This window comes from Poecilia latipinna, unplaced genomic scaffold, assembly GCF_001443285.1.
Source record: "Poecilia latipinna isolate Pla-1442-1.1 unplaced genomic scaffold, P_latipinna-1.0 Scaffold367, whole genome shotgun sequence".
Lineage (NCBI taxonomy): Eukaryota > Metazoa > Chordata > Actinopteri > Cyprinodontiformes > Poeciliidae > Poecilia > Poecilia latipinna.
The window spans coordinates 317,585-328,138 of record NW_015112983.1 but is presented as its reverse complement, the minus strand read 5'-3'; the positions used below and the strand labels follow the sequence as shown (position 1 = coordinate 328,138).

The following is a 10,554-nucleotide window of genomic DNA, read 5'->3' as shown; positions in this document are numbered from 1 at the left end:
TCAAACAGTTATTAGTTTAATTAATTTACCTTGGCAAAGGAATGTCTTTGACACCATGACATGCCTACTTTCCGTTACAGATCACTTCATCTCATAGTAAAACTCTACCAACAGAGCGTAACGATTTCCGACAGCTGAATTCAACAAATCACACACAAAAACATTTACAGAGATACAAACTATCGGAGGGGGAAAAAAAAATGTCTTCTGTCTCCCTAACAGATGTTGTCAAGACCTTCTGACGTCACACTGAAGGTTGGCTGGAACCAAGCAGCATTTACATCTCCAGAGCCGGACGCAATCCGCTCCCAGGAGCAACATTCATCAAAAATTATGAGGATGCCAAAGACGTAATAAATTATAGAGGGGAAACTGATCTCCCCGCAAAAACCAAGAGTTTTTTTTTTTTTTTAATTATTATAGACAAGCACAGAAGTCAAAGTATAATTTTTCACATGGACTGGATGAGGTCCAGTAAAACTCAGGAAAAAAGAGTAATGATTTTTCTTTAGCTTGGTTCAAATTCCTGCTAATAAACAGCTGAAGCTTGGAGGTGCTGAAAAGTCCCATTGAGCAAAGAGAAGCTGTATTTAATTTGAAAAGATTAAGTAGCTCACTGCAGAAATTAAGACTCAAAGATACAGATGCTTTGTAGAACTTCTCAAGTGTTGTGCAATTTTTTTTTTAATTGAGTTAATCTGCAAATGCAGGATTAAACTGAGTTCAGAATTCCTCTTATATACACATAGCAAAACTGGGATGAACAGAAAAAGCAAGCTGCTGTGGTTCTTCATTATCCGAATAAAAACCAGTGTTGTCTACATTAGTTGCAGAGCTGGGTGTTGCTGTCGGGCTGCATCAGTAGTCCCGTTCTCTGGCCCTGCAAAGTTTGGCTGGATTGCTCTTCAGAAAGGGGAGAGGCTCGGCACTTTGATGTTGATGTCTCCGATGTTGATGTTCCGGGGGATCTCCGGCAGGTTCATGTTCTTCACGGCGGAGACGGCACGAGCTGGAGCTGCGGACAGACCTCCCTGCACGTGAAAAGCAACAAGCCAAACAAGTTTATGTCTTCTTACCATAAAAGAGTTTGTCTTGCCACATTTATACAGGAACAAATGTCCTTGAAAATATTCTCACATGCTTTCTTTTGAAAGCAGAAAACAAAGGTTGCGGAGAAAAACTTAAAAGCAGCTAAAAAAGGGATGTTCTGCTATGGTGCCTGGACGTCTTCACGCACCTTAAGCTTTCCAATATTTTGTTCAACCACAAACTTTGCTGTTCTTAATAGGAATTTGCAGTTATCAGGTTCCATTTTACTCTAAAACCCCTAAATAATATCCAGAGCAACAAATTGCCTTCAGAAGCCAACTATGTGCCTATGTTTGTAATTTATTCTCTGTATAAATACAGCTGTTCTTTGTAGGCCTTTGAGGGGTTTGCTAGAGAACAAACAGCATTGTGACGGCTACGGAGCACAGCAGAGAGGTCAGGGATAAGGTAGTGGAGAGGTTTACAGCAGGGTTAAGTTATAAAACAAAATCCCAGGATTTGAACAACCGACTGAGAATATATAAAGAGAGAAATAATAAGTCAAAGCAGCTAAAAAAAAAAAAAAGAAATCTTAAACTTTAGACCAAGTAAAATATCCATTTTGCTAATTGGATATTTCAAGGCCAAGCATATTTTTCCTCCCTTAATAAAACCTGAGATAAAACCCAACTTTTATCTCAAAGTTTTCTGACGACAAGTCTGAAAATATCTTTGGGAGTGGTCAGCTCAGTTTGAGCGCACAGGAGTATCTCACACTCTCAGGTCAGGTTGGAATAACATAACCTCTCCATTTTATTTCCACCTGACAACAAGTGCTGCATTTACAACGGTGAGCTGATAAGATAAGTTTGACATGTGACCTGAAAGAGAATGTGCCTTACAGATGAAACAGTGTCAGCTTTCGATGGTCATACTGATTCTGTGGGAATTGTTAGATTTTATAGAAACCTTACTAAGACCTAATGAAAGACTGTAAATGTATTTAAAAATAGCTATTATTGCCATTATACATCAATTGTTCCTTTTAAAACATGAATCACCAGTTTATCTACCAGTTTAGCAAATAAGAACATTTTGCCCATTCAAATTAGATAAAATAATTGCTGAATCTCAGTCAGAGTTATGGGACGGGGGGTATATGTAAAGATCACTTTAAATAAAAACAGAGAAGTCCTGACCTCTGACTTTTCCATGCGGTTCTGCACCTCTACTTGTGCTACGATCTCATTCATGTTGGTCTCTAGCACCATGCCTCCCATCACCACCTCCTGCAGGATATAATGAACCTGCAGAAAAAGCACAACACACTTAGTAAGGTCTCCCCACCTCCCCCCCCACAGCTCTGCTTCCCTCTAATATATAGGTATGTAAATTCCTGCAGAGTCAAACCATTTCATGGATTTACAAAAACGGTCTTCTTCCTTACATTCTAATACATTTCAAAGACCCAAAAATGTGTCTGCATTGCCAGAACTTGGCATGCAACAATAAATGATTTGTAAACATGCCATCCAGGCTGTCTGCCAGCAGATGGTGAAGAGCTGGGGAATATTAGCATGCTGGTAACATTCCTCAGGCCAAACCTAGCTGCTCCACATGACAACAGATTCTTGTGGGAAAATTCAGTCAAGATGCCTGTAGATGTGTTTGATCACTTCTTCATGTAAGTAGGTCTGTAACCTTAATAACTCAGATCTGCCTTCTAAGGAATAGCTTTATAAAATTAAACAAGTTTTTGTGTACACAATAGAAGTGATTTACTGTCTAATAATTAAAATCAATAAAAGTCTATAAACCAGCTGAAAAGCACAGGTATGTCTGTGAGATGGCAGCTTCCTTAAAGACGGTTTAGAGACATTTGAAAGAAAGGATTTCTTAAAGAAGGAAAAACGGAAGCTCAGATACCTACATCACTTAAATAAAGAGTTCATCTGGGTTCATGTGAATGTTTGTGTCGTGACAGAAGAAATCCCCCAGAGGCTTTCAAGTTCACTAGAATGAAACCATCGGAAGTTCAGAAACTACCAGACGTGATCGGATGCTGATTCAGTGTTTACCAGGATATATTCAAGGTAAAACTCTCCAATCTGGATTTTAAACACGTGTCCACCTTTAGTTAAATATTCATATGGAGAAAATTTCCCGAGCAGTGAAACGTAAGCCCAACTACCTACAAGAGAAATCTAGTGTTATAATACTGTTTGTTCTTCTACACACTTTTAAGCCGTAACAAGAAAAAAAGTAAAAGGGCTCCAACTCAATCTTACACATTGTAGTATCGTGCTAAATAAACATCGGTAAGCAGGAAAATTGTGCCACACAAAAACAAGTTCAAACATTATTGCATTTATGATTGGAAATGAAAAGAAATTAAGATAAATATATTTCAGTCACAGAAGCACCTCCACTCACCTTATCCATGTGGAATATTAGGTCCAATTCACAAACATTTTCAAAGCATTTATCCAACGTTTCCACAAACACCTAAAATAAATGTAAAACAACAGATAATTATTTTGAGATATTTGTATTTTGATTCTGTGTGGACTTTTATTGGATCAGTTTTCTGTTCTGTACAGGTAAATATCCTGACAGAAGAATCAAATCCTTTCTGATTTTAATTCAAAAGTATCTAGGGATGAGGTCATGGTCCAATAATAAGTTATGTTTCCAGAATCTTACCAACAACAAGCAGATTGTGTAGCACAAAACATTTAAATCTGTTGTGATAAAACCTTTTTGAGATAAAATATTCAAGGGTTTTATAGTTCCTTTTAGTGAAACATAAGTTACTCTCAAAGAGTCACAATAAAAAACAGCAGCTGACCTGGATCAAGTCCAAAATGCCAAGCTCACTCTCAGATGAATCCACACAGAAGACAAAGTAGAGGGTAGCATAGTGCCGGTAAATCAACTTGTAATCTGAGCCTCCAATAAGACTGAAAGCAGATTTGAAAGAAAAAAGGCTTTAAAAAATGCAGAACAAGCATTTCTTTTACAGCAGCAGAGAATCATAAATAACTGAGATGAAAGGTCTACTTTGCTAAACAAATAAACGTATTTTTGAGAAAAGGGAAGAAGAGAAAACTTTATATTTTGCTGCCATCTTCTGTTTTACAAAAGCTATTACAAGACATCAAGTGACGACCGTCTGTTGAGTAAAACTAAAGGAAATATTTCAACGTGGCTAAGGACCTTACAGAAACAGTAACTTAAAAACAACACATAACAGAGTTTGTTCTTCAGTATAAAAACAGAACATAAGAGAAAAATAACTTGCCTTCCACCCTCCAAGAAGTTACAAACATTGTCGTCTCTCTTTGATACCAAGTGGAAAGTCTCTCGAATTATCTGCTGCTGCATGTCCTCTGACTGCAAGAAAATAGTGTACAGAGAAAGTATTAAACAATTTCAGAAATGTCTTTTGAATTTTTCATTTGTTTTACTGAAAAGGCACGGTTTTTATCATTCCATAAATTCCAGCAAGATTTAGGAGATCTACAAAACAGAGATCTACAAAATGGAGGTACTTCTAATGTGTTTTACAGATTGCTCCAGGCACTTGTTTAGCTTCTCTCTGCTTTATAAATTCTGGGGGTAATTTGTTTTCCTATAACTTTTTCCACTTAATCCAGGTGACAGGTTTTATACAACAGATGATCAACTAAAGTGGGATGCATCTTCAGGGGCATGTTTTGGTAGCACTGAAGATCAACCCTTTGGCTACTGGAGGCTGAATATGCCTTCTGTTGTTTTCTTCTCCATGTATGTTGTTAAAAACTCATTTTAAAAAGCCTCAAAGTCAGAAAATCCCATATACAAATACATTTAACAATTAGTTGTTTTTTGTAAGCCTCGGAGATACTGCATTCAAATAATTATATATGTATATATATATATATATATATATATATATATATATATATATATATATATATATATATATATATAAAACCAACACTATTAGAGAGTGTGTCTCCCCAAAACATTACTGTTTGTTGAAATTTTGCACTGGACCTCAAGAAGATTGGATTCTATACATCTCCACTCTTACTTCAGGAACCAGCACCTTGATCTCCAAATGTATGTCTGTCTGACTCAAGAATGAATCAGATGAACATAAATTCAATAATGAATCAGATCAAGAACTTCCCTAAAACTTTTTGTGAGCTTTGTTTCGCAACCTTTTTCCCTCCACTAAACATCCCCCTTTATCCACAAGACATATGACTGAAACAACTCTAAACTACCAGATTGTTTTGCAGCTTAGCCCTTGTGCAGATGTTGTCATTGTGTGTCTGATAAACACCTGTCACAGTCACAGCCTGCTCAGGCCATAGCAGAACGTTCCTTTATAAGTAATCCTTTCTATTGGTTTTAAGTAATGTCCTTATTTTATGAGGACTTAGTGTTTGGGTTTTCGTGAGATGCAAGTCAACATCGGAAGAAAACTCAAACTTAAAAACAATACAGTCCGCAAACAATATACGAAAGTAGTGCGATAACGTAATAGCGCTTTATTTTCAAGATGAGTTTTAGTTACATAAATACACTATGTTGTGTAAAAAATAAAAAATAATAAAATAATTTAAAAATATATATATTTTGAATAAGGGTCAAATTTTGGCCCCGAATAGAAATTAATAGATCATTCCAGCAACAAAGTCATAATGTTCATAGGGCTGTTGTGAAATTGTTGACTAGCATATGGTTCACGAGAGAAAATTAAATATTGTGAACAAAAATGTGATGATCTGTCAGAGAAAAATCGCATAAAACTCGTTGAAATATTAAAACAGACTATGTTATTCAACATATACACAAGCTAACATTGGTTAGCACAGCCGGAAAATGCTAATTAACTGAAACAGCAACATCTAAAAATACTCACAAAATATTGATAGAATCGAATCAGCCGCGGCTTCCCATGGTTGTTAAAAATCAATATAGCTTTTATCATGTTTGTTATTTGGCGTCACCAAATACTAGTGCCAAAAAATTTTGTATTTCTGTCAGATGTTAGCTTGTGTGCTAAATGGTCTTCCGTAGGCCGGAAATGTAACTTTAGCTCACATCCGGCTGCATCAGTCGATCTTCGCCAGAATTTTTTTGTTCCGGTGTTGTAACCATAGACATAATATAAGGATAGACGCTTCATGGACCGCTCTCACCTATTGTCGTTGACAAGATTTAGGGCGGCCATCTTGGAGCGGTACACCACTCCACTCAGCGTTATGTGTTTAGCAGGCACAATGACGTATCAGCGCATTTAATCGATCATAACACACTTTTTGTTTCTGTAAACCATATTCAAATATCTATCAAAGCAACATTTATAAACAATTGTATTTTTAAGTATGTTTTTAATACATAGTTCATATTTAAATAAGCTTAGTGGCTATAACAATAGAATAGGAATGGAATATTCTGATATCGATGTATGAAGAGCATATTACAAAGCACACAGCCGTTCATAATTTATTTAATAAATTATTTAGTAATATCAATACATATTGTCCAAAATCCGATGAGAGATTCATCCGTGAATCCGTCTCTCTTTATAGATTTCTCCCTCTTCTTCCTCACATCGTGTCTTTAGGAAACTTTCAAAACAAAAACGGAAGATTTAGGATGTATCTTACTTTTGACAGAGTGAAAGAATATAAATAATAGTCTTTACCACCTGTGTAAACTTTAAACTTTGCCGGTGAATGTTATAACACATAATATAAGTTTTATAACATGTGTTATACTGTTTAATTTCTAATATAGGCCCTTGTGTCAGATAATCTAAGCCAATGTTAGAAAATAATTATTTTCTTAGATTTACGGAATCTCAGTTAGCCTTCATAGCGGGGCTGAACCCGTATTACACCAAGCACTGTAGCTAATATTAGCTGGTATCTCGCCGGTGGACATAAATACAGTAAAGCCATATTCTAATCACAATATATACACAATAATATGGCCATCTTACTTGTGAAATGTTGTCTGTGGAGCCCTCACATCAATAATCCATAGATCCGAACAACAATATCCCTCAGTGCTGAGGTATCTTCTGCTGATTTGACTGAGCAAAGTAGGAGGGTATACCGCTCCAAGATGGCCGCCGTATTTCCTGCGCCGGAGCGGCCAATGCAGGGTCTACTCTTACATTATGTCTATGCTCTGTGCTACCCATTAATCCGTCCTACCTTGTGGTAATGCGCATGCGCACATCGATGCTACGTCATATACATCTTATTCAGCAGATTTCTTATTAATACGTCCTACCTCCGTATACTTGAAAGATAATAAATATGGTTGAAACGAGAGGATTTTTCGACAGAAAAGCGCATCTGACTGGTGGTTTCACTGAAGGCCAAGTGTCTGTTTCTGTAGAGATCACAGTTGAAATTGTTAATGATCTGCACAGCTCTGGATTCTGATCAATAAATAAAGTTTATTTAGTTCAAAAACATCAAAATGACAAGAAGTTCATGATTTACATTTAAATTAAATCCAAACTGAACATTTAATTAAGATCTGTTGACTTATATTTACATAAATTAATCACCTATTGATGTTACCTATTCATTAGGTTCAGTTTATTATAAAGTAGTTAAAAAGTTTGTACCAAATAAAACCCAGCAGATTATATAGAGTCATTGTCATTCACTCCTCCTGACCAGCAGGGGGTGACAGCAAATCGCTTGTGTTGAGTTGCTGACTTTATAGCAGTCCCTCATGCAGAGCATGCATGTTGTGACAGTGGAGAGGAAGAACTCCCCTTTAACAGGAACAAACCAACAGCAGAACCAGAACCGCGCTCAGTACCAGCAGCCATCTGACATGACCGATTGGTGAGAAGACAGAGCAGAGACACAACAACAGGTCAACTGCTCAGGAGAACGTTCTATGTTCGTGGAAGTGAAAAGAAAAGGGAGAATGAACAGATGATGGTTATTGGCTAACAGCATCATGTTAGCCAACAACCTTTTCCAGGAAGCAACCACATCTAATCAGAACGTCAGACCAAGTGTAGTTTCAGTGGTGAGAAAAATAACTGAGAAAATAAGTTTAGTTTCTAACTAAATTTCTTGTTTTGTTAGAAACACCAGAGCGCCACCTTCTGCCCTCTCTCCATAACAGTTAACTGTTTCTGGCTTTGTTTTTTTTTTCCCCTCTGTGGGCTGTCATCTTATTGTGGTTAAGGTGTTTGAGTGTCCCAGTGATCCTAGGAGCTGTCAGAGGCTTCATGCCTCTATTTGGGACGGGTCTGGTCCTAGGTGAGGTATAAGACCAAGAGCAGCCTAAAGATTGCTTAGAAATTAACACAGAGTCTTCCTGTACAGACATGCCAATATAGACAGGGTTCCCCTTTACAGCCAGAGCTATATACAGAAGTTTCTCACAGTGTTTTATCAGCCTGGCGGGCCACCAGGCTTTATTTTACCCCCACCGGGATATGGGTTGTTGTTTTAAATAGGGATTTTTCTACACCAGTGACAGTAAAGATAGATTAAGCTAAAGATTTATAGTTGAGGCACTGAACTTACTGAGGAGTTGTGAAACAATTGTGCCGTCTCATCAGTTGTCCGTTGGCTTCACACGCTGTCATTTCTGACTTTTGATGCCTGTAACTTGATATTTTTTAACCCAAAAACGCAGCAGACTGCTGATGGATGACCTTAGCAGCTCTTCCACCGGGGTCAGCAGGTTTTCTGGAGGAAACCCTGGAAGGGTTCCCAGGTGACGTCTCCTGATTGTTCCCCATTTTGACTTGAAACTTTCTTAGCAATCTGCCTTAAGGAATGCTGCAGGTATTTTGCTGTTTAAGTAATATTTAAAAGTGAGTTTTTGAAAAGTAGTGATTTCATTCTGAGTCATTAAAGGGTTTGACTTGGAACTTGCACCTGTCCTGTTGTTGCATTCCCGTCCTTCTATTCCCATTTGCATGATTTGTTTCTCCATTTCTACCAAAAATTGGATGAATAGTCTTTATTCTGGTGCTTTGTAAACAAAATAAAAATAAAATGTTTAGTTGAGACCAGAGACTTCATAATTCCTTTTATTTTGTAGTTTATTAATTTAGGATATTTTAAATGTCTTACAGTTCCAGTGTTAAATGTTCATTAGAATTTAAAGTTTGTGAATGAAGAGGACTTTTTCCCTTTGGTCCTCCATTCATCAGCTGCTTTCTTCTCAGTTGGGTTTTTAAAATGTATTGCTCTTTGAGAATGTGTTCTTGCATTATTATGCTATAGCCATTAACTAAAATGAGGCCATTTTAGTTGGAAAAGGTCTCTTTACCATCTATAGCAATAACTTCTCTGACAATTCATCATCTAGCAAAACTTATTGTGACAATTGTCAACATAAATTACGTGACCATTTTGATTTCTTTACAGGGATGTTCTCATAATCTGTTCAAATAAAAATGAATAAAACCAGAAAATCCTTGGAGTTTGTCTTTCAAGTTGAGACCTCTCTGCTTCCACATTATATAATTTTGCAGTCTTTGTGACTAATGCACCATCAACTGAGGATTCATGTAATTACTGCATCCTTTGTACATTTTTGAATGCTTCACTGCTTTGGAAACTCCAAACAATGACATCCCAAATCAGCATCGACTGACTTTTGTTGAGATATTTTATAGCAAATGATTAAACTGAAATGTCCAAATGGGTGGATGGGTGGAACTTTTGAACAGTGGAATACAAACTAAAGTTTTTGAAATCCCATAGGTTTACTAAATTCTACTTTCCTTTTTTCTGCTCCAGACTATAAAAATATTTCATTAAAATTCCAGACTTTTCCTAGACAGTGTTGGAAACCTAAGGCTGAGGACACAGTAGTTTACAAATGGTCATAAAGCACAACCATGAAGGTAATTAAGGTCCTCCTCAAATATGTGAACTAGTAATTTTTCAATGGCACAAAACATATTTATGGATGTCATCCATCCATCCATCCATCCATCCATCCATCCATCCATCCATCCATCCATCCATCCATCCATCCATCCATCCATCCGTCCAAATCCACAGATATCCATCCATTTCCAATTGAGGCAGTGCCATTATAGATTAAATAAAATGATTCTGTGATATCTCTGTTTTATTGACAAAGGAATGCATGGAGCCTCAGTTGATGGTACATTAGTCACAAAGACTGGAAAATTATGCAATGTGGCAGCAGTGAGGATTCAGCTTGTGATCACATGGGAAGCATGCTGATGTAGATTCTCAGTCATCCAGGACATTGACGTTCCTAACTTAGGCCAGCTCAATACTCATTTCACTATAGATATCAACTTATTACACATCTTAAACTGATTTAGTTCAGCCAAAAAATGACACAAATAAAGGGTTACAATAATATCTCCTGGTTGTGGCGTTAAGAGGTTCAAAACATGTTGGAAGAAGATATCCCAGCATGCTTCAGCACCTTCTTCACTTCTATATAAAAATCAATCCATTCAAACTTTAACTATTTAGTAAACAGGATCTAAAAACTGGG

The 10,554-nt window shown here is 36.9% G+C and overlaps 1 protein-coding gene across 1 annotated transcript; it reads right to left on the bottom strand.

Moving 5' to 3' along the window:
* Positions 1 to 412: 412 nt before the first annotated feature.
* On the bottom strand, positions 413 to 6,010 carry ap3s2 (adaptor related protein complex 3 subunit sigma 2). Its single transcript, XM_015036404.1, has 6 exons — positions 5,942 to 6,010; positions 4,331 to 4,422; positions 3,878 to 3,989; positions 3,463 to 3,534; positions 2,229 to 2,336; positions 413 to 1,031 (listed from the first exon to the last, which is right to left on the bottom strand). Exons 1-6 carry the CDS (start codon positions 6,008 to 6,010, stop codon positions 906 to 908), a joined length of 579 nt encoding a protein of 192 aa, XP_014891890.1. The 3' UTR covers positions 413 to 905.
* Between the last annotated feature and the right edge of the window lie 4,544 nt (positions 6,011 to 10,554).